General features: G+C 44.4%; 1 protein-coding gene across 1 annotated transcript in view; it reads left to right on the top strand.

Moving 5' to 3' along the window:
• efnb1 (ephrin-B1) overlaps nt 1-25,000 on the top strand; it is a 66,388-nt gene that overhangs the window by 12,437 nt on the left and 28,951 nt on the right. The window contains exon 2 of the mRNA XM_080035324.1: nt 14,870-15,147. Coding sequence (XP_079891450.1) covers nt 14,870-15,147 — 278 coding nt within the window. The remainder of the gene's footprint in view (nt 1-14,869; nt 15,148-25,000) is intronic.

Raw genomic sequence — 25,000 nt, 5'->3', positions numbered from 1 at the left:
GCCGGTGGAGGGGAAGGAGAAATGATTTGGCTGGCTGTAGGAGGGGCTGGAGCAGGGGGCTTCAAAGCACTGTGTGCCTGGCGGAGGCTTTAAGCGGCCTTCTCCCTGCATTAGATGTGCGTCCTGTGATGAGCCTTTGAAGGGTGCGGGCAGTTCTCTGGCTGGGAGATTGCGATTGCATTGCACAGGGTGTTGGGAGTTTGGGTTTGAGCTAAGAAAGGCTTGATGCAAGTCTCTGGCTTCAATAGGATTGTGGTGCTCCACTCCTTGTTGCTTTGAGTAGTTTTTAGTGCTGAAATGCGTTGACCCTAAAGCTGCAATGTTAACTTGTGTCACGTTCTGATGTACACACACACAAACTGTATGTCAGAGTGGAAGCTAGCGTGCATAGGCCTATGTGAGTGTGTGTCTGTGAACGCTAGCTCAGGAGTCAGCTGTGGTTGGCTCGTAGCGATTAAGACTGGAGTGTGTGTTACAGATGGCAGTAATAATGATCAGATAGCCCCTTGATGTAATGGAGACGTCCCGCTTCCTAATGGCTTCCTAAAACAACACATGGAGTGTCTTTTTACGAGGCCACAATCCACCCGGTTATCACAGAGCAAACTGTGTGAATGAGAATAGCCTCATGTCAAACAAGCTATTTATTAGCACACACATCACACACATTTCATTTTTTAACACAGACAGCCTGCATCTCGCCCCTCACTCTGCTTGTTAAAGGGCAAGCGTTATCACAGGAGACACACACTCCCGCTGCACCAGTTAAGACCGTCCTCCCCTTTTCCCCATTCACTGTTAATGAGTCTAATGATGTGTGTCTCCACGATTGCATCAGTCAATATGCCGTTCAATATGGGCTTTTACAAAGCCACTGACAACTTAAGCATGTCTGCCTGGATAAGATCTCCCATCCAACGGGAGGGAAGAAAGAGGAACTCATTTGTCTTTGGATTGGAGGGGACATGTGTAGCTGTCTTTAACAATCATGAGCTGAGATTGTAAGCAGAGAATAGACTTGTCACTCACATTGTCTGATAAGAAGAAGCTTCTTTTGAGCTGTGAGAAGGCAGCTGTGTGTTGAAAACACTGTGCTACAGTCCTAACAGCGTCTGTCTTTCTCATATGGAGATGTATGGTTTGTTTGGTGGAGGTAGTTCTCAGCTGCTCTTGTCTCTTTGCTGTGTTCCCGTGTGGGTTCAGTTTCATCTCACTTCTTGTGTTTCAGAGGTTTAGTTGAGTTGACGTCAGGAGGTGTTTACTGTGTTAGAGACCAGGGACATTTAGCGTGATGCTTTGTTAGAGAGTTGCCGTAGGACTTTATACTGGGTATAGTGATTTAAGATGTGTATGTACCTATGTGTATGTCTCCCTTTATTTTTCTAACTGCACTTTTTCCCCCTGCTTATTATTTTTCATTGCATTAGTTCAGCTTTCAACAGACAATATTCTCTTTTTGTATTAGATTTCTTTCAAATAGAGAGCCCTGTAACACTGATAAAAGCAGTTTCTTTGTAAAGCAGTGAGCCTTTGATTGATCCATGGCGTGGTCTTGATCCCTGGGCTTGGCTGATTAAACCTATCCATCAGCTTCTCTTATCAGCGCTCTAACAGATCGACTGCAGGACACTGAACTAAAAGCCGCGTATTGTTGTTACACAGTAAAAGTCAAAGGCTAAGGGCAGGGAGGGGTGAGCTTTACCACACCTCTCCTCTTCACTTCAACAAAGACAAAAAATCCCCTGCCATGTTGATTTTAAAGAAGAAGCTCATGGAAAAAATAAATTATTTATTAAAAAAATGAAAATCACATCATTTGTCACTCACACACACACACACACACACACACACACACACACACACACACACACACACACACACACACACACACACACACACACACACACACACACACACACACACACACACACACACGTTGTGTGTGGCACGTATTGGAATAACCTCTAAATGAGGTTGAGCATTGGGTTTGTGAAGAGTGTTTCCCCTCTGGTGGGAAGTCAGAACAAAATGTTTCCTGTGCTCTGAGTGTCAGCTCCCCGCTAGTGATCTGACCCGGCCCCTGGTCACAACTCACACACATTAGCCAGATAATGACATCTCTTTTACTGACAAGCTGTCATTCACATGCTTCTGCAGGACGTGTGACACACACACACACACACACACACACACACACACACACACACACACATACACACACACACACACACACACACACACACACACACACACACACACACACACATACACACACACATACACACACACACACACACACACACACACACATACAGACAGACGGACATGCTCTCGCTCGCTCTGAGAAAACGAGGGCAGACGCGCACAGTTGCTGTTATGAATCATCTGAATGATTTGCAAGTCAAATAGCCCGTTTCATAAGATGTGCCTGTAATTTTCTGAAATAAATTTCAGTTTCTCATCTTCCTGGTGACTGTTGAAGCAAATACATCAAGGCGACTAAAAGCTGGATGATTGCTGTCACTTTGCTCTCATTTATCTGAAGCATCTATTACCATCATGTTGTCAAGTCAATGCTAACAGCAGGAAGAAAGCCAACAGATACACTGTTACAATGCACACGTGTGGGAACGTTTGTCAAAGATATACTTTAACTCAACTTCAACTTCAACTTCTTCAGTTCCATTGATTCATATTCCGATAACGTTAGAATTTCACCCAGTTCAAACAGACATAGTGGATAACGATCATATCACATCCGCTGGTTTATTGTCACTTCACAGTTTCTCAAAATCAGATAGAGGTGAAGTTTGAAACCTTATCCAGAAACCTGAGTTTACACAGTAAGGACGAAGATGGTTTTTTGAAATCCTGTTGCAGCATGCCCTGCAGACGCAGGTGTGGACCTGCTAGCTTGCCTACTCACCGGGGGGGCGGGGGGTTTGAATGTTCCCCAAATGCTAGATGGGAGAAGTTGCTTGCGTGGCACATTCATTTACCTGATATCTAAGATAATCTCCTGGCTAATTCATTTAGTCTTGCCATCACTCCTGTGTATTAATATCCTCTCCGTGCTGCCGCTCATGGGACGCAGTGAGAGCGTAGCCATGGCGATGATTGTGTCATTATTTTGCAGTCAGATGAGTGATGTCCCAGAGGGCTAGAGCTGAGCTGGCCAGGCCAGTGGAGAGCGACTGATTAGAATTGCAAATGGCCGCCAAATGTTGTGTTTATTGTGTGTCTCAATATTGGAGACAATCAGGCGAATCAAAGCCCTCGGCTGGAGAGATGGGACTGAGGCACGGTGGGCTTCCCTGGTTGGCACCATGCCCCCCCCCTCTCTCTCTGGGCTGGCTCTTGTTCTGTGTGTTGGTCCTAGAGTACGTGGACACAGCTGTACAAGGAGAAGGGGAGACAGAGAGCCTCTAAATCTAGTGCACTCAATCATCTGTAGTGTAGCGGTCGTCGCACACAGCTGAGAAATATTAAACACGCTTTATGATAATGAAAGCGCCGGCGACAGACATAAATATCAGAGGCAAAGTGCTGAAGGATTAAAATGTCTTGTACGTTTGCTCACAACACAAATTTGTCATTGATTTCATGGCTTCCTGTATCGTTAGAGACAGAATGATCAGCTTTTCATCAGTGGGATTTCATATTCTTTCCCCCCGCGGCCTGTCTGGGATGAGATATATCAAGTCACATATCATGGGCTCAGGAATATTCAGATGTCTCCGTGCAGTTGTGGTGTCACGCCCTGCAAATGGATTGGCAGAGTGCCCCATGTTTCTGGCTGGGTGACAGACGGTGGTGCAAAGTGCCCTAAACACACACTTTCTCCGCAAATCACTTGTGAATTGTTCTTCCTCAACGGTTGGTCATTACCCCTATTATTGATCCACTGTTTGTTTCAAGATTGGGTGAAATCCATCTGAAAAGCCATCCAGCGCTGTTATGTGTGAGACAGGAAGCTAGTGTTCTAGCTCACCATGTAATTCACTCTGTCAGTCACACACAGAGATCTTCTCTTGTTTCGCTACTGTTGGCTTTTACAGAATGTGTGTGTCTGTAATGTGCACACGCAAGAATGTATGTATGTATGTGTGTGTGTGTTAGTGTGTGTGCACGCGCACGTGTGTGTGCCTGTGTGCGCGCTCATGCATATGTCCCTGTCTGAACACGGGATAATTCCTCCGGTCATAGGCGCTCCCCATATAGCACTGCATGACCAGTCACAACAGGCATGTGTGAGGCCCAGGTATGGGCATGCACAGGCAACAGGTAACGCCAGAGGGAAAGGACTGTTAAAGCTAAGTTTTATTGCACCACACATACGTTCTTTCAAGCTTGCGCCACTGTAGGCTAAATGGAAAAAAACTCTGTATCGAGGAATGTGTGCAAAATCAAAGGAAATCCCTTAGATTTACTGTGAGCTTCTGCCGCCTTTTTTGTAAACGCAAGGAAGGCCAGCATCCATCATAAGGCCCCGGGTGACGTGATCCGGTGAAAAGTTAGGGAACAGTCAGTGAGCATGTGGGAGAAAGCTGCAGCTCACGGCCTCTTTAGACAGGGCTGTGTGCCGTTTAGCTTGTCAAGCAGTTGATGAGAGATCCTTACAATAGTGTGTGTGTGTGTGTGTGTGTGTGTGTGTGTGTGTGTGTGTGTGTGAGAGAGAGAGAAAAAAAGGGAATGCTTGAGAGGTTGAGAGTGTGTGTCCGAATGCCGACGTGGCTGTTTGTGAGTGTGTGAAACCAAGGAAAGAGTTCATGAGGTGACATCTCGTCAGCTGTTTGACTTTCCCAGTTTCCCAGGGAAACAGTTTGAAGAACAATGTGGAAGAAAAACCACCAACCACCCAACAATTGAAATGCCAAAAAGAAAAAAGCCCCGGCGCTGTTTGTTGGAGCCTGAATTATTGCCATTGCTCGAGATTGTAGACGAAGGGGAAACGTGTGAGTGACTGCACTGTGCTGGTAGCGGACACATATCACCTAGCGGACTCCTCCGCCCATCCATCTCCCAGCACTCCTCACAATAGCAGGAATACATTAAAAAAGAGTCAGGAGGGAAGGGGACGCAAGATAAATATTGTGTTAGTATATTTTTTTCTCCCTCTCTCGTGCAATTGTCTCTCACGTTGACAGATGAACAATGGAAGTATTTTGAACTCTGCTGCGTGCTATCTTTTACTTCTGGGTTCAGAACCGTGCTGTCAAATCCAGACGTGTCCCAGCAGAGATTGATTGATCTGTTCGCTTTGTTCTTCCGGGAAGGCTTTGTGTTCTCTGCAGTCTCACAGACTCTGTGTAGCTGTGTCGAATTAACACCTGTTAACATCATAAATATAGACCCAGCTCCACCTCTTACATAAAGCCTTGCTATAAAACGGGAAGCAGTTTATTCTGTATTTTGAAAGAGACAAACCCAAAGACTTGAGTGGGGGATGGAAAATAATACATAATCCGTCAAGATTCAAAATCATATCATTGCTATTTTTTGTAATAAGACATTTTGGGAAATATGCTTTTTGGTTTTCTTGGCAGGAGTTGGACGAGAAGATTAATACCACTTTAAGTATCAAGCTACAGGCGGCCGTCACTAAGCCTCGCTTAGCTTTGAGACTGGAAACAGTTAGCCTAGCTCTGTCCAAAGGTAACACATACTCAGGGTTCGACATAACGTATAGCCCGATGGCCCGGGGCCAGTAAAATCATATGCAGGGCAAGTTGATTGGCCAGTCACTGTCCCGCCCGGGCCAGTGACTGGCCAATCACAGTTCAGTATCTTTTTGTAGACTACCTTTTTTGTAGACTATCATGGTTCATTGAAATGCGCGTTGAGAGTCGTAATGAAAGCAGTGTTTATTTAAGACTCAATATAATAAACCTAATATTAAATATATTTTTTAATGGACAACCGATGCGTGGGCGTTTTGACAGGTGGAGCAAGAAGCGGGTGCACTCTCGCTCCGTTGGCAGAGCTGCCTACCGTCCGCCTGCGAGTCGACAAATCAATCGACTTGCTTTGCCCCCTTTCTTTCTTCCCACAGCAGAGGTTGAGGTGCAGAAAGTGATAACTGCGCTTTTCCTTTATCTGCCACCGTAATGTTACAGTATTTGCATACAAGCCCCAATGGTAATACAAATGAGAGGCGTTATTTAAACGCTGTGAATGCGTCTCCGGTGATTGTGTCGGTTGTAGACAGAAACGAACGGAGGGACTCCGCTCACTGTACAGTTCCTATAGTCGCGCAGTTTGGCACTGTGTTTTCAGGCTCGAGACATTCAATCAAATCGCGGAAGTCTTTCCCATTGAAATCGCTAACGGGGAGAATATCCCCGGTTATTATTTTAGCCACAAACCACAGTTCATCTGCGCGGCGGCTCACTCGCTGGCGAGATCACACGGTGAAACGCTGCTGTGATCGGACGAACGCATTGTGTGTTTCTAAGGTGATTTAACGTCATAGTCTCAGACGAGCGTTTAACTTATGCTGCATATTTTGCACTGCATTGTTTTTTATCAATAGTTTGAAAAAATGGTCCCACACCGGACTCTTATGTGAAGCTGACACTTCATGGAGAAGTGACACTCCTGCAGCGCGCTCACGACCAGACGTGAACTCACATACACGGTGAAATATCCCATTAAAAAAACGGCATAACCCCCTGATTTTCGTATTTCTATTCTATTTTTAAAGTCAACTTGAGCGCAAGTGGAAAACCGGTCATTCGGTCGACACATTCACATCCCTAATGCATATAGAGAAAGTAAAAAACAGCCTACCACACCACAAAGAATGATCAGACCTTCATCTCTTATTTTTTTTTATGTTTGAACATGACTTCTGCAGGTATTCATTCTGCTGTATTCATTAAACTGCCCAAATTCAAGAATAAAAACAATCAAAAATCATAAAATCAAACTACTGGACTTTAAAATACTGGCCGACTCTTTCAACATACTTTCAGTTGTAGGCTTCTAATTCAATATGTTTGCCTGGTTTTATATTATGTGTATGAGCAATATCAACATTTCATATAATTAACTAAAATAAAAATAACCAAATCTAAAGGGAATATCTATACTGTTACAGTATAGATATTCCCTTTAGATCTGGTTATCTTTCTTTATTTTTCTAATACAGGTATTATAATTATTGACACTAAATTATGAAGAAAAAAAAAGTGTGTGCAGGGCCAGTGAAAATATACAAGGGGCCAGTAAAACTCAGATCCACTGGCCCGGCGGGCCAGTAGGAAAAAAAAGTTATGTTGAACCCTGATACTGCCTACCACCTCTAAAGATTAGGCTTCAAAAAAACATGTTATAACCCGTTTGTTTAATCCGTATAAAAACCAAGTGTAACAATGACACACCGAAAATAAAATCTCAGATCCTGCCAGTTTATAGCACAGCTAGGCAAGCTGTTATATCTTTAAGTCTTTTATGCTTATCTCACCAGCTGCTGACTCATGCTTCATATTTACCTTACACATATCAGAGTGCTACCAATCTTCTCAATTTTCCCCCCAGAATGTTGATAGAAAAGGCTCATTAGTGGCGGTAGTCAGGTTTGTTTGGGATATGTGTCGTGGTTGATTTGATTCCCAGATGTGTCGGTGCCAAAGTATTCAGGGAAACTGCACACCGGAGCTTACTCAAGAGTTTGAAAAATGTGCTTAAGCTACATAGCGTAGCCTGGCTCTGTTCCTCCTTCTCACTTCGCTTCATTAGTCTAATACTGTGCTACCTCCAGTCATTTTTAACCGTGCTGAAATGGGAGGGTTATTTGTTGGAAATGTAATTTAACCATGACTGTTTCTTTTTTATAAGCCAAACAGTATTTAAATTACTGGTGTACAATTTGAAGCTGTGTGTGTGGGCGGGGTATGTGTGTATCTGTGTGTGTGTGTGTGTGTGTGTGTGTGTGTGTGTGTGTGTGTTTATTAGCATAATGTGTTGTGCTGATTGAGTAGCAACATGAAAGGTCTATATTTTCGGAGAAGTTCTTTCTTTAAGAAGGGCTTATCGATGGGCTTGGAGATACAGAGGACAAAATGGCTGCTGGTTAAGAGCTGCGTGGGCTTGATAGTGGATAGGAATCTTTTTCCCTCTACTTTCTCCTTTGCTCCCCAAGTGGGAGTGACAGACAAACGGGTGAGTGTGAGGGATGCTATTGTTGGTCTGGGAGGTTCTCCTGCTCCGCGCTGATTACAACCTTACATCCTGGTCCAGCTCTCTCCACTCACTGAGTCCTGAGGGATTCCTCTCTCTACGACCGTCCAACACACACACACACACACCACACACACACACACACACACACACACACACACACACACACACACACACACACACACACACACCAACTCTAGCACGTTCGGGTTGTCTGGCACGCTAACACACACAACGTCACCCACTCACGTATGTATTGAAGATAGATCTGAACACACACACACACACAGTCACACCAACACACTCACACATACAGTGGGTCCGGGCCAGGCGGCTTTGGCAGTGCCTGTAGTAGACTGGGCCTGTGGAGAGATCTTTACGGAGCATGCAGAGCCCATCTGTGGCTGCTCCTCGGTGATGGGAGGCAGCTGGCTGGCTCTGTGTGAGTGTGTGTGTGTGTACGTGTGTGAGTGAGTGTGTGTTTGTACGTGTGTGAGTGAGTGTGTGTTTGTGCGTGTGTGTTGTGGCCAGGGATGAAACTATGGGAGGAGGTTTGAAGCTTGTTGGTGTTTGGGTCACAGAGCAGCCCCAGAATGAAGGCTAAACTGGGGCTGTAACTGACCCAAGCTCTCCCCTGTGGGCCAGCCAGATCTCCTCTGCTCTCCTCTCCTTTCCAGCTGGAAGAGCTCAGCCATCTCCTGCACTGCCGAGTGAATAAGTGGGGCTGCAGAGAGCAATGGCCTGGGCCTTCTCTCGCTGTCAGTGATACAGTGGATGACGTTCAATCACAACCGCATGCGCCCATGCTAGCTTAACTCCCCTGCTCTTAGAGAGGGATGGGCTCTGCATTGACACAAACCACACAGGCCATAAGAAGAAACAGATTACGCTCCTTCTCCTCCCTAATGCCTCCTGACACTGCTCTCCCTCCACACTGCTCCCCAGCCTGTTGAGTTAGTCACAGAGTCCACTGCTCTGTGCTCCTGGTTGTAAGGCCATCTGGGCGTCATCTTGTTAGCTCATTATGGCCACCGATGGTGTGATGCTAGCCCCTCATGTGACAGTGATCGGGGCGCAAGCATACTGAGCTTATTTGGTGAACATGAACGGTGTATGTGTGTGTGTGTGTGTGTGTGTGTGTGTGTGTGTGTGTGTGTGTGTGTGTGTGTGTGTGTGTGTGTGTGTGTGTGTGTGTGTGCACATGCAGGCATGTGTGTGTGTTATAACCCGCCTGTATGCAACTGTTATGAGTCACGCTGAATCTGATTTGCTCTGCATGCCAGCATGTTGACTGAGCTAACCAAAGCTAGTGTGTGTGTGTGTCTGTGTGTGTGTGTGAGAGAGAGAGGGTGTCTGTGTTCACACGTACAAAAGCAGTCCTCAGCGGGGTAGAATTCAGGAGATTGTGTCTGTCTTTCTTGCCTCTGACATCTTCATTCATGTCCCTCCAATGGGGACAGTGCGGCTATACTGAGCTTTCTGCCTTCCAGCAAGTCACTGTTGCCAGGTCTGGAGCTAAACATGCAACTGGAGTTTACAGTTGATCCAATGTGTCCTGATTTTCTATAATAAGGGTCAACTCCTTCCTGCTCCGCTTAACAATTCTGGAGCCAGATGGTTCTTGTTTTGCTTATTTTCAAGATCCTTGTGTTTGTGCGTGTGTCTCTGTATGTGTGTGTGGCCTGCATGAGCATTGGGGGCCACTTGTTTACCGTGTTTGACATGTGAGGAAATGGGTGTGTGTACACTGCGGGGCGTGTGTTTATGAGTGTGTGTTTACAGTCAGGCCTTGCAAAGAACATCTTCCCCTGCGCCCGTCTGACAGAAGCCAGCTATGTATACAGCTATGGTTCAGGCCGCCGGCAAAGAGTGCAGACCTGAGACCAGCTCAGCCTCCTGTGTCCTCTGCTCTAACGCCAGAGGGAGACGCCTCAAACTGCTTTGAGATCCTTAGACTTACAGTGTAGCAGACAGTTCATGTGAATCCATAGCCTTATAGATGTGCTCATTTATATGGAGGCGTATGATGATACCTGCCTCTCTCACACTGTGTTAACAGCTCTCTGCTGATCTTCAACACACATCAAGAGGGGAGCCATCTCAGAAGCTGCCGTTTGAATGTTTCCATTGTGAGCCGAGCAGGCGCGTGGTTCCTTCTTGATGGATGTGTAAGCGCTGTAAAGCTCAAACAGTCTCGGCTAGCAGACAATTATTTTAATATTGATTGATTGACTTGAATGGGAACATGCGTTTGTACCCTTTGATTACACAGAACCTAGAGCGCCTCAGGCAAAGGAGTCAGCTTTAAATCCCCTCTGCTCTCCCTCTATATACTGTATACATTACACAATAGCCTTTGCATAACATGCCTTTGTGTTCTGTACGGACTTAAGTCTAACCCTGTCATGTGGGTGAAGTACTGTCATATTTCACAAGAAGCCATAAACTCTATATGGAATATTGATCAAAGTGGCTGTGAATGTTTGCCGTATGGAAAGTGTCATGGTGTAAAAAAGAGGGGAAGCATCCACACTCATTTCATAGAGAATGTTTAAGAGAAAAATGATCATTTGCGGGGGAGACTGTTCCTAAAATGAAATAATTAGCAGGCTGAAAGCAGGGGGAATGAAGTACCTGTTGTGGGAATGAGTGTGTTGGTGTTTGTTTTCACATGACACACTGATGTGCTCTAAAAGCCAGGGAGACAGAGATGGAATGTGTCGCTGCAGACAGGAGATGAAAGGAAGCAGGGTTTGTACCTGCATCCAGCCATGTGCTGCTAGAGATGGATTGACCTGTACGTAGTCTAGAATAATAGATGTTTAATTGATATGTATGGCAAGTTCATGTTTCTGCTCAGGAGGAACAAATCCATTTGACAGCATACATTTGATGAGTGGTTTCTGCCTCTTTCTCTCACAGTTCACTGTGTGTTGGGTCCATTCATTGTGTGGCTTGAGGCTGCCTGCCAGCGCTATGCTGGGGCAGAGGCCTGAGTTGACTGGACCAGGGTGGAGAGAGCACAGGGGGGAGGGCTGGTTTGAGGCTCTGTAAGGGGCTTTGAGTGGGCCTTGTGTAGGCGGCCGTTTTATTTGAAAGTCGGTGAGGGCAGAATGCTTGAATAGGGGTGGCTGGGAAGTTGGGCTGGGAAGGTCCAGGATGCACCCCACAGTGCTTTTGTGAGCCCTCACATCCGTGTGTGTGTGTGTGTGTGTGTGTGTGTGGGGGGAGGTTGGGGGGGGGGGGTAGCATATGTGAGATCATGTGCTCATATTCACCAGTGGAATGTAAAAAGAGAGAGGAGGGGGTTGTTTTCTGTTCTAACTCTGCTGGGCTGTAGCGCAGTGCTGTTTGGATAAGCTCTTTACAGGGCTGAGCATGCCGTGGAGCCATCCAGATGAAACAAAACCAACCTCATCGGGTTGTTTGGAAAATGATTCTTTTTATTTGCTTTGGTTGAGGCAGATGCACCTCGTTTGACATGAGGGGAATAAAGCTTCCCCGGTGTTCAGGGTCATTTCCCAGAAACATGCTCTGTATCTGCACCTCTCTTCCTCTGTGCACTCCAACCTCTTTCATCAACAACTCTTAGAAAGTCTCCAGACTACATGAATGAAAGATGCAATTCAACCTCCCCATTTCCCCCTTCTTCCCTTTCCACCTTCTCCACAGTACAATAATCTGCAGTCATTGGTCCGCTCCTCTGCGTGGCGTGGCTGTGTGTAGCAGCACAGTGCGTTGATTAAGCCAACAGAGAGACAAACGGGAGACAAAGTCCCAGCCCACCAGTTTAGTTTCACATCCTGGACTGGAGCTGGGCTGCAGCTTGCCAAGTGGAGGGCTTTTAAACTGGGCTAAACACTAATTGCTGCCCTATTTCTTTTATGTTGCTTCTTTCCCATCTGCGATGGCGCTTCCAGACCTCCACAGCAGCCAGAGCCTCATTATAGCAGACAGTTAACAAAAGCTGGGAAACACAAGCGGAGAATTCACTTAGGATAGCTATCTAACCGCCAACTAGGAGGCCTGCTCGGAAAAATTGAATCAATGACAGGGGCCGGCTTCTGATTAAATCCTTCAGGGATATTAAGATATTACAATTTGGGAAATCTTAATTATTGATCTAAATTGTTGCGGCTCCCTTTGATAATGGAATAAACGGCTTGTGAAAGTGATAATAGGGGTGTTAGGCTCATTGTTCTGTTCAAGAGTAGGGCTTGTAAGTATTGTTTAACACTTTTGAAACAAAACATCTTTGCAATCAAAAGTTTGCAATCATTCCCTAAACAAAATGAAAAAGTACCAAGTTAACCCCCACTTGTTGAGTTGAACAAATCAAGGTCTAAAAGTGATGGTTGCTTGGTCTTTCTTTTTAAATGCTTGTTTTTTTAAGGTGTTTGTGTGTGTGTGTGTGTGTGTGTGTGTGTGTGTGTGTGTGTGTGTGTGTGTGTGTGTGTGTGTGTGTGTGTGTGTGTGTGTGTGTGTGTGTGTGTGTGTGTGTGTGTGTGTGTGTGTGTGTGTGAAGAGAGAGAGGGGGTGAGAGAAAACCCAATGATGTAAATGTTGAAAAGGTGAATGAGAGGGAAGGATCAGGCTTGAGCCAATGAGATTGGGGCGTAGGACGAGAGGGGGCTGAGAGAGGGGGTGGTCAGCAACAAAGCCTCACGTTGCCATGGAAACTTGTTTATGCCTCACTGATGCATCTTGTAGATCCAATTAGCAACTGATTGTGTCCGTGTCTTCATAGACACATGCACGTGTACCCTAGCATGGTGCACACACACATGCACGCACGTTCATACATAAACACATGAGTGTTGCTGCCGAAAACCAGCAAATTGTTGGGAGAGGTAGGACAAAGGATACCCCGCGTTCACGCTCTTACCGGCCCTTGAATTATCGCGACCCCTCCTCTCCCTCGTCAGCCCCATGAGCATCAGACAATAGCATGGAACTAACGTCTCACCCAGGCCTAAGCCCTGGACCAGAGGCCTATCCATACATCCCTCACATTTTCAGGCCAAATGGGGGGTTTGACTGTTTAATTATTTTTTTCCATGTTGCATTTATCTTCTGTGAATAAATTCATTTATTTGGTTATGTCCCTTTCTAAGATGAATGGCTGTTGAAAAGGCCTTAATCCAATCATGTTCATTTTCATGGGGGGGATTTCTCCAGAAAATGGGACTTTTTAAACGATAATTTCTTACATGGCTGGCTGTCAGTGTTTAAGATCAGAGGAGGAGAGATGGCCATCATAAGCCCCTCTTCCACTCACACACTGCTCTATCAGTCCTCTCAGCCCCTGTGTGAAGACACAGTTATTTAGTGGTGAAATGATGTGTGGGACCATGAAATGAGAGGCTGTAGATAAGGTGAGATTAGACTCTGTGCCAGAAAGAAGGAAGAGACAGAGAGAGACAGAGAGAGAGGCCCGGCCCCCAATGTCTTGTTAAAACGTGAGGGATCAGAAAGAACAATAAATGCAATGCGCCCTGCTAAATCCTGCCTAAATCCGCTGGCATGGGCAGATCTAGCAGATAGCCCTGCTGCTGCGCTCGCTGTCTGCGACCACAACACACACACACACACACACACACACACACACACACACACACACACACACACACACACACACACACACACACACACACACGCACACACACACACACCCGTGGTCAGTCCGGCTGTCTGGGTTAATGCTTGGCTAACTGGGACAGCAGAGCTGAACCATGTTGACATTTTAAGCCTCAAACAAGTCCAGAACAATGATTCAGGCCGTCTGCCCCCCCTCCCATCAGACCGCAACCTCAGCCCATTCTGCTGACCGACTTGCACACATACACACACATGCAGATAGGCATAAACATACACACCACTGCACCCCAAAACACACAGACACACACACACACACACACACACGCACACACGCACGCACGCACGCACGCACGCACGCACGCACGCACGCACACACGCACGCACACACACACACACACACACACACACACACACACACACAGTGAATCTCCTCCTGTCCCCCACCTTTAGTGAATAACAGAAAACAAGCTGTGATGTGATTGTGTTGGCAGTAGATAGTGAGGTGGAGAGCTACAGTAAGGCCACATGGATTATCTTAATCCTCCACTAGATGATCATGGCAGAGGAAAGATGAACGGGGGAAGCCTTAACCTTCCGTCTGACCCCGACAGTCTGTTTTCCTACAGAAAACCTCGGGACATCTGAAGTAGAAGCAGCCTAGATATTAACTTGAAGCACAAGTCTTCTATGGAAATCTAAAAATATGAAAAAAGAATTTGTTGCATTCTTTGGGTGTAATCTTATCCATAGCCATTTCTGCGGCAGCCATTTTGTGTTTGTCCGTCTTGTTTGGCTCCATGTTAACTTTTCTGTATGCTTTGATTTGTATCCAAGTATGAGGAGAAACTTCAGAGGATTGTGCAAAGCGCTCTGTCAACTCATGCTGAACACTAGCAAGCTGCTACATGTAGGGTTCTGTGTGGGGCCAAGTAAACTAACTCTCTGCCTAAAAGCCTGCGCCAGACCATTTCTAAAGCTGTAACTCTAAGAGCTCAAGGTTTTAACGCTGTATAAACTGTCATTGAAACATGTGGCTGCTTCTCCTTTTATTATGTGTTAGTAACAATGTGTCTTCTTCTTTGTCCCTCAGGTTTGTGAATGGGAAAGGCCTGGTCCTCTATCCAGACATAGGGGACAAACTGGACATCATCTGTCCCAAAGGAGACGCAGGCAGAGACTATGAGTTCTACAAGCTGTACCTGGTGAAGAGGGAGCAGGCAGAGAGCTGCAGCACTGTGCTGGACCCTAACGTCCTGGTCAACTGTAACAAGCCAGAGAAGGACATCAAGTTCACCATCAAGTTCCAGGAGTTCAGCCCTAACTACATGGGCTTGGAATTTAAAAAGAACGTCAACTACTACATCACCTGTAAGTTTGTCTTTTAAAGATTGATTTATTGTTTGATATTTAGCATTTTAACCTTCATTTAATCAGAGAAATGCTTCAATAAGGTAATAATCCCCCGCTTCACACTCACTTACACACAGTCACACCTGGGAGTCAAACTGTATTTTAATGGCCTCTGCTGCAGCGCCATAGCAACAACTGGAGGGTGCGTGCCTTGCTTATGGAACAGTGTACTTGTCCAAAGTGCTAGTAGGTTTTAAGGGAGGTAGTTTTTTTTGAAAGATGCCATTCTGTGTAATATATATTTTTACTTATGAAACTAAAAATGTCATTTGCTGATAAAAATTCTGCAATCTATAATTTTGTCAAATTTAGAACGCTGCATCTGTACTTGTAACAAAGGACTTTGTTATGCCTATATTTACTGAAATGAAGGCTTTCTAGGCTAATGCATCAGACAGCGTGGCATACACTGTTTCCACCATCTTGTTAGTTCTGTAGCGCTAGAAGCTAACATACTGTAGCTCTGTTCAGAGCTGCGAAACACAATGTTATTCTAGACGTTACTTAGGCCTTATCTAATTCTTACTTTAGTTAGTCATTTCCTTCATTTCCTGGAATGACTTGAACAGTTTTTCTTAAATCATAGCATGTGTGGTGGTTGGTCTGGGCCTGGGGAGTTTGTCAGTTGGTCCGAGTGCTCTGCCACATCTGTCATTGATTCCTCACTGAATCAATGAAATGATCCGAGATGATGATGGTGACATGGGAGATGCAGTGTCTAAACTAACATGCACTATGCCACCTTACACCAAAGAACTTCTGGCACAGTCAGAAGTCAACAGAGTTTTTGGAAGAGCTTAATATGGAATATTGTTACATTATACTCTGACATGAATTAGCCTTTCATACATCTTCAAAATATAGATAGCTTATTTAAACTATTTAATTTGATTTATTAAGTTTTGATACAATTTCTAAAGATATACAGTGAAATGTCCTAATTAAATAACAGCTGTTTTATATCCTTTTTCCCTCCGTACAGAAATTAAATCTCACATATTTTTTTCCTTTGAACTGCAGCAGTTCAATCGATATTTGTGAATTCTCCCTCAAAGGCAGAATGCCGGGAAGCATGGAGCTTGTGATGTTATCCAGCGACAATCTTTTTTTTGCTGCTGCTGAGGCTACAACATCATGTGCACCTAAAATAATATTTCTTTGAGCTTTATTACACCCACATGTCTTTAGGAAACAACTGGGGCATTTTGGGTGTCTGCGCAAAGTTGCCCTTGCTGACTGTTGGTGCTGCTCCACACACTGTCCCCTGATTACATCATAATATTTGAACTAAGTCTATCAGGGACATGTGCGGGGCCATGCATCTTGACTACAGTATATTTCAACATCAACTTTACCTTAGGTTTAATTTGCTTGTACACAACAATGTCCTGTGTCTCTGCAGTACAGTTACCCTCTGGCTTATGTGTGTTATGTGAATAGTGTACAGTTCTTCATACTCACTCTGTCCTAGAGCCAGTTGTAAAACAGGATACAGCCTGATGGTGGATCATCATTACACTCATATACTGTTATGCCTCGCCTCAGCAATAATGGGATGTAGTATTTGTCTTGGTACTATGTTCATATGGTTGTCCTATGCGATAGGAAGTGCTTGCTTTATTTGTTTCACTGCAGCTTCTGCCTCCACCATGACACACTTCATCTATCACTTAGATAATGGCAACTTGTGGTTGCTGTACTGTATATGTGTACTATGGGTGTGAAAAAGACAGCAAACACCTGCCCTGAGCACCCGTTTCTTGCTATTTTCAATGCATGGTAGAGCCCTGTGTGTGAGTGTGTGAGTGTTGCGGGCTCATGGGTGTGTTCTCCCCGCGCCTGTGTTGGGAATGTGGTCTTGTCGCCCCGCAGAGGGGGCCTATATAGAGCAGGCTTATCTGGCCTGGTTAACGCGCTAATGTGGCAGACAGCGTTTGAGAGCAGGAGAAGATGCGTACATTCCTCTCAATCCTCCAGTCTTTTCCTTTCTTGTGTGTCTGCACTGTGACTCCACGGCTCCGCTTGTCTATTCCTTGATCACCCCAACCCCCACCAACCCCCACCCCGACCACTGCTGCTCCTGCCATGGGGTAGAACAAGCAACAGAAGGTGTGGGGTAAAGTAAGCAACAAATGGTTTGTGTTTGTGTATATGTGTTTACTTGTGTGTGTGTCCATTGCCCTGGTCTCACCACAGGGGTGTGGGTCCAGTGGGTCCTGTCCGTCCCAGCCTGGCTCTGACAGGAGGCATGGGGGTGAGGGGTGAGGGGTCACAACCTACGGACAGGGGGTCAGGGGAACACAGCATGGGCCTGGAATGATCTAAAGCCCAGACCAGCATCAGCCTGTGCTGTCCATCAGCACCCATACGCACACTGTACACACAAAGACACACACACACACAGACACACACGCGCACACACACACACACACACACACACACACACACACACACACACACACACACACACACACACACACACACACACACACACACACACACACACACACACACACAGGTGAACCTTCCCGCCCCCCTGGTGTATGAACGACACACTGGTTGTATTTCATTGCGTTGTCTAAACACAGGATATGGAGCTGTTTGTGCTTAGGGGTTAGCATCGGGAGAGAAGGGATTTTAGACAGGAGGCTTTTAAGGAGAAGGATGTTTGGAGAGAAAAATGTAAGAGAGCAGGAATACAGTTCATGCACCCTGTGAGTGTGTGTGTGTGTGTGTGTGTGTGTGTGTGTGTGTGTGTGTGTGTGTGTGTGTGTGTGTGTGTGTGTGTGTGTGTGTGTGTGTGTGTGTGTGTGTGTATCAGTGATTCTTGAGAACCGGGACAAAAAGCCGTCTTCCATATGTGACTGCTGTTATCTTTAAAAATAAAAATATTTAAAATTGTAGATGTTAAATCTTAATTTATACATGACATCTCTTATCAACAATATTGATCAGAAAGGTGTAGATTTTTTAGTTTTTTTTCCGTATGTATTTAATGTTGTGAATCTATGTGTGATCGAAATAAACTTAACTGAACTGAAATATATATACTGTATATAGGTGTGGCCTAAATGATAAGAACACTTGGCATTTCAGTTGTAAAAAATTTCACCCATAAAACGAATGAAATATGTGCAAAGTCATCATATGCTCTATACACCATTGAATAGAGCCTCGATAAAGAGATTTAGGTCATTTCCTTACAAAAAAATGAGTAAGCCCATCGCCCTCAAAGTCCAGACCTCAACCCCATCAAGCTAATGTGGGGCTGTTTGAAAAATAAACTGGACAGATCTGTTGTACATTCAAAGGAAAGCCTTTACTTTGAGTAGCAGAAGGCATGGAATAACATTAGTGTTGAAGTTCTCAAAAATATATTGACTTCATGCCAGAGAGATGTGCAGCTGTAGTTGCTGCAAAAGGTGGACATACCAAATATTAAAGTTTAAAGTTGATATAAGAGTAGGACTGACTTCATCTGATATGTGTTGTGTTCAGAGCAACTATCTGCATATTCCATGAACATAATAAAGTGAAATCATGTTTAATATACTAGAGCAATTTCACTCCATCTCACTGTTCCATGGTGGACTCTTTCCCCCTGGAGCACTGCCTCTGTGTACATACATGTCTCACTGTCAGGACATTGTCACAGCAAACAGCAGCACGTGTTTTCATTATGCTGCGAAGGTTTTTGAGTTTGCTTGTGAATCCAATCCAATTTACTCCAATTTTGTATATACTGTATTTATATAGACAGTATATACTGTATATACTGTGTATATATATACAGTTGTATAAGGCTATATATGTGATTCTTGATAACCGGGTCAAAAGGCCATCTTCCATATGTAACTGCTATTATCTTTAAAAATAAAAATATTTAAAATTGTAGATGTTATTAGGGATTAAGAATAGAATGTCTGGAGCACAATTATCTGCTTAAATGTAATTTTATCATTATTATGTCCAATATATGACACTTGTTATCTTCTCACGACGTCCAAAACAGTGTGTCCACAGAGAGGGTTTCAATCTTTCATATGCAATAAAACTAAAATTAAAAATGTACTTTAATGATTAAAAGGTGTTTTTTTCATCAAAAGCAACACTAAATAATCTCTCATATCAATAAAAACTGTTTTTCTTCAACACATTCATGTTTTATAAGGTTTCTTAGTGGTGGGACACTTTTTGTCACAACTGTCAGACAATCCATTAAAATGTAAGAAAATCAGCCAAAATAAAGGGCAGCTGTCACTATGAAGGACCTCTTGTCACATTCTACCTCTGCAGAGTACATTAGAGTCAGACAGGCTCTGATAAGTGTTGTAGTTTTAGAATATTTTACATTCCAAATCTTGAAAGTCATGCGTCACAACCATGATATGTCAACACCAACTTACAATTTCTGAAGAAGTTATTTGAAATTTTTCGATCATTTTATATTCCTGAAGTAGTTCATACTGGCACCTAACATCAACAGAAAAACCAAATGGCTACTAGATAAATTCCCTTTGTTATGTTAAAGAAACGTTAAATATGTCAACACCATCAGATGTCAACTCCGTCAGATTTCCTGTCTGACGGTGGTGACAGGCCAATGACTGAGGTCTCATGGGTCTAGCATAAATTGAGGGAAAATTTATTTGTGTTTGGTGTCTGACGGAGTTAACACAAAATAAGGAATGGCAAGGTAAAAAACCCATTTTGATAAAAAGGACAAAAGCTGGGAGGTTGTGTCAAACCTTAGCTCAGTAGCTTAGTATATGTTGGAAACATACATGTCATTTAATTTGCCTAAACATAGGGTTTGTATTTTTTCAACATTGCACCCCGTTTTGTCCCACTTCTCAAGAATCACTGATATATATATATATGCACCACTAAGAAAATAAAATAAAAATAAAAATATATAGGGGAGAACGGGGTAATCTGAGCCACTTTTTACATTTGCTCCCCTCTAAGCGAGCTAAAATTATTTATCACTCAAATTTACACATTTCCCATTAATTCAGGATGTTTCCTAGAAATGGGCATTAGCAGATTTATTTCAAGACAAAGGGCAGTGAAAATTTGTCTTGAAAAAATTCTGCTCATGCCCATTTCTAGGAAACATCCTGAATTAATGGGAAATGTGTACATTTGAGTGATAAATTATTTTAGCTCGCTTAGAGGGGAGCAAATGTAAAAAGTGGCTCAGATTACCCCGTTCTCCCCTATATGTAAATGTAAATATACATTATATATAAACTGTATACTGTGTATACACTGACAGTCTTTAAATGTACACTGGAGCCCAAAACGTTCCTCCATTTTCTCTTCCGTTTGCTTCAAATTGAAACAATGTACCGTGACTGCTGGGTGATATGTTGTCTGTAGTTAGCCGGGCCGGTGAGTCTCTGTTCTATATAAGGCTACGGCCAGGAGGCAGTACACAGAGGCGGCCTGTCTCTATGCTCCCTCTGTTGTTGTGTGTAGTGGGCAGGGTAAGCCTGATCTGTCCTGACAGCTGTCACTCTCCATCTCACTGTACCACTGTGCACTCTTTCCCCCTGGAACACTGCCTCAGTGGAGCACATGCTGTCTCACTGTCAGGACATTGCCTCAGTCAAACGCTGAAATGCCCAAATCACAGCAAACAGCAACACGTGTTTTCATTCTTGCTTCGTAGGCTTTTGAGTTTGCTTGTAAATCCAGTCCAACTTACTCCAATAGTGTTTGTCTGGAAACACAGAGCACTTTATTATTAAGGAATACATTGTTAATGGAAAAGCTCTATTTATCTCCTCTTAGAACATGGGAGCTGACTGCCTATGTATATCTGAAGGGCATGTGACATGGTGGGATTATGGTTAGCAAGACAGTTGTACAATATCAGCCATAATGCTTTAGTAAGTGGGTTCTCTCTCTCCTGCATGGCTGTGACTTCTTACTCACCAACCTACACAATCTGCCCCCCTCCCCTCTCCTCCATTTGGTAATAGCCATGCAACACAATCTGTGTGATTGACTTATTCTGGCTCTTATTTGCCCTTGGGAAGAGTCTAAGGTCAAGGTTGCAATCCCCGGGCCGGGCTGCAGCGGGTCACGTTATCCTGCGCTGCCCTACATACTGTGTGAGGACGTAAAGACTCCAACATATGTGCACACGCTCCCACGCAGCAACGCACAGGAATAACACAAGATCAGCAGCATGAACACAGAGACAGAGACGGGCTTTGTGTACAGTCAAATACATAGAAACACTGTCAGGGGCTAAGCTCCATTTGCTGTGCAGTGCAATAACGGTAATCCTATTGGAAAAAATAGTGTTAAATGTCATCTTTGAGATTCGACATAAAAATTACCATAATCAAATCACCGCCAACAGGAAACAATGGCACTTGATTGAGTTGTAAATAACTCCCACATTTCTTACTTGCAATTAAATATTTTTTTCTAACGATAATCTGGTAACCTCCCACAAAAAGAGAAAAGACTTACAAGACTCAGTTTGACAGATTTCCTACATAGAAGCAGTCAAGAATAAATGATGTATTGTTCTTATGGAATTTGAAGAGATTGGAGACATAAAGTATAACTTACAGAGCCTGAAATAATGATTAGTATTGTTGGCAAACATTTACATTGTTTGGTTTATATCCAGGGATAAGGAAACAGATAAAGATGATCATTTTTTTATCCCCTTGATTCTAATAGATAACTTTTAAAAATGATTTGTGTCCATATTAAATGATTAAATAGTCATGAATAGCAATAAGCTATAGGATATTTGGATTGACATAGAAAATGACTGGTGGATTGACGCTGAATAACTGTCATTGATGTTACTGATGAGAGATTTAAGCGCTGAGACTTAACGGATTTCATTTTCAAAGTAAACCCTTTGCTAACAGGTCAGTTTAGCACTGGTGGAGCAGCATGGCCTGGGCTAAGGAGATTTAACCCCCCCTCTGCCCCCTGCCCCACCGGGAGCCACTGTAGCCTGGCCCAGTGTTTATTACAGTGACAGTGTAATATATGACTTTCTGCTTGCTTTGCAAATCTATCCGGGCTGCCTGTGCTACTTCTCCTTTGGATATTTCATTCAGAGTGGGTTAGCAGGCACAGCGTTATTGTCGCAGGTTATTGCCTTTCGTTTATTACAGGGGAGTTAGTTTAGAGTGTGTGTGTGTGTGTGTGTGTGTGTGTGTGTGTGTGTGAGTGTGTGTGTGTGTGTGTGTGTGTGTGTATGGGGGGACATGAGGACTTTTCTTTCAGAGGGAGGGCTGCTCACGTGGCTGTACAAGTAAATGGTAACTATTGGTAACGGCTGCACTGCTAGATGGAGCTGATATATTCATGTATTCATCTCAATTAGTCCGCGCCGTGCAGCTTCACATGCAGACACTCATCCCCTCCTCGCCTTTGCTCCATGCTTATCTTATTAGAATATTTGATCCCGCTGTGAGTTCTCCATCTCTCTCATCTGTGTGTGTGTGTGTGTGTGTGTGTGTGTGTGTGTGTGTGTGTGTGTGTGTGTAGGTGCTGCAGGAAGTCTGCGTTCAAGTCATGTTAGTGAACTGATAGATCTCCTTTTAACACACAGACTACAGGAGACAACAGAGCTAGCTCTGCTGAACAACAACACACTTCATTTCTTGTGTTCATTTTTATCCTCTCCATTAACACAAAGTCATTTATCAACTTACTATTTTTGTATGAGACAGCTTTAAAAGTAGCTTCCCTGCTTTTTCTTTCATTCCATCCGCTATGCAGAAACCATCTCTGTGGTTTTACATCCAGGAATAGCTTGAGGCTTGAGGAGAGGAGTCTTCTGGAGAGATAGTTGGACCTCAGTCCACGGTGATTAGGGAAAGTAAATGTAGGACACGAGAAGATGAACCTCATTGTCCATAAGGAAAAATTGTATTGGACAATGGTGAACTGCTGAGTAAAAAAAGGATAAGCACAGGATAAAACAATGACAGCCCATAATCTAAAACACTCTGGAAAGTCATATTTCCCTTTCCATCTCAGATGTCTGAGGTTGTTTGCCCTTTGCTTTGCCAACAACACATATTCTCAGCGTCTTTCTTCTGCGGCCAATAGCTGAGCTCAAATCACAGCTCTGTGTCTGCGATAGAGCTGATCCTGCCTCTCCACTAGAACAGTGGTTTTCTCTTTTCCAAGGCACACTCTCAAATGCCTTTGTTTTCCGACAGCCATTCAGTGGCACCCTGAGCCGGGGCCTGCCAAGAGAGCCGGCCTCCACCGAGCTGGAGCCCGGGCCTGTTTACACAAACTCATGGGAGAAATATGGATGTATAATTATAGAGGTTGTTAGTTTGAATGTCGCATCCTGGCTCTGCAAACCACTGCATGCTTGGTCAGCTCCGATGAGCTGATGAAACCCTGAGCGGGGATGGCGTGAAACATTTCTGTGGAAAGCCTTTTGGGGGAGCAGGGGAGAAAGAGGAGCTTCTTGATGGAATCCAATCAGCACTGAGAGAAAAACAAACAGACATGAATCAGCAGGCGGTGATAGAGATTGCTGTGGTTGTGCAACACATAAATACACAGTCTAAATACTGCTGTGCAGGGCCAGGACCAAGCCCCGATTCTCTGAATCCAGCTCCCAGGCAAAATGTCCATGTTCCATTCCAGGATGACCACAGGCGCACAGTAACACAGTAACAGGAGCAGACAAACACACACGAGTCGTGTGTGTGCACAAACACACAGGCATAAATAAGCACAAAGCCACAGAAGCAAATTCAAATATATATATACTCATAAGCCCACACTAGCATGCAAATAGATGCTCACATCAGAAAACACAATCCGCTCTCACACGTCCATTCTCCTCTCTGCACAGCTCTGCCTGCGTAATAGAGGCTCCTGTATGCAGTGTGCATTTCATAATGCCCATTCAATTCACTATGGCTTTGCCAAGCACAGGATATTTTCAGTCAGTCTTCCCGTGGGTGAGAATGTGGGCTGTCGGAGATTGTGTATGTGTACCATGATGGATGTATGGATGTATGGATGCTGAAAGAAAAAGCTTCACGTCTCCAAATAAATGTGTGTTGTGTTAGCGTTGAGGCTGTGCTGCCTGCTAGACGGGTGATGGAACATATTTACCTCCCAAACCCACAGATCCAATGTTTTTCTCTCTCTCTTTCTCTCCCTTTTTTCTTCTGCAACTTAATCCCTCCTTCCCACCACCATCTCAGAGCTCCCCCATCTCTCCTGCACAGTGACAGATCCTTCAGGAAATTGTTTGGAGTCTGCCAGACATTTTTGTGTTGTAGTGTTTATTTGTGCTGGGGGCTCTCTCTGCTCCAGGACTAGAGGTTAAGCTCCCCAACTCCTTCAACCGCCCTGCACCCAAAAAACACTGATCCTCCATCAGTGTGGCTTTACCGTGTAACCCATACCAGGGATGAGGAGAGAGGAGCACCAGAGGATGTAATCAGTGTGTGTGTGTGTGTGTGTGTGTGTGTGTGTGTGTGTGTGTGTGTGTGTGTGTGTGTGTGTGTGTGTGTGTGTTTGTATATATGCGTCAGCTGCTGGCTTTGTGTGTATTAGGATGTAATCAGCAGCATTTTCTCTGTGGTCTGCTGTACTCTCTGATTGGGGTTTTGGCGGATAGGGAGGGAGGAGCTGTGTGTTTGTCTTGTAGCAGTCTGGCTTCAGAGCTGGAGCAGGCTAGCTGTGGTTAGGAGCTCTGGAGCTTTACACATCAGCTCCATCAGACCCTCCATCCATTATATATCTGTCTGTCTCCCTGCCACCTTGTGTCACTGTGTGTGTGTGTGCGTTTTAG

Source organism: Ammodytes marinus (assembly GCF_949987685.1).
Source record: "Ammodytes marinus genome assembly, chromosome: 10".
Lineage (NCBI taxonomy): Eukaryota > Metazoa > Chordata > Actinopteri > Uranoscopiformes > Ammodytidae > Ammodytes > Ammodytes marinus.
The sequence above is the reverse complement of the archived record's forward strand: the minus strand, read 5'-3'. Positions and strand labels throughout refer to the sequence as shown.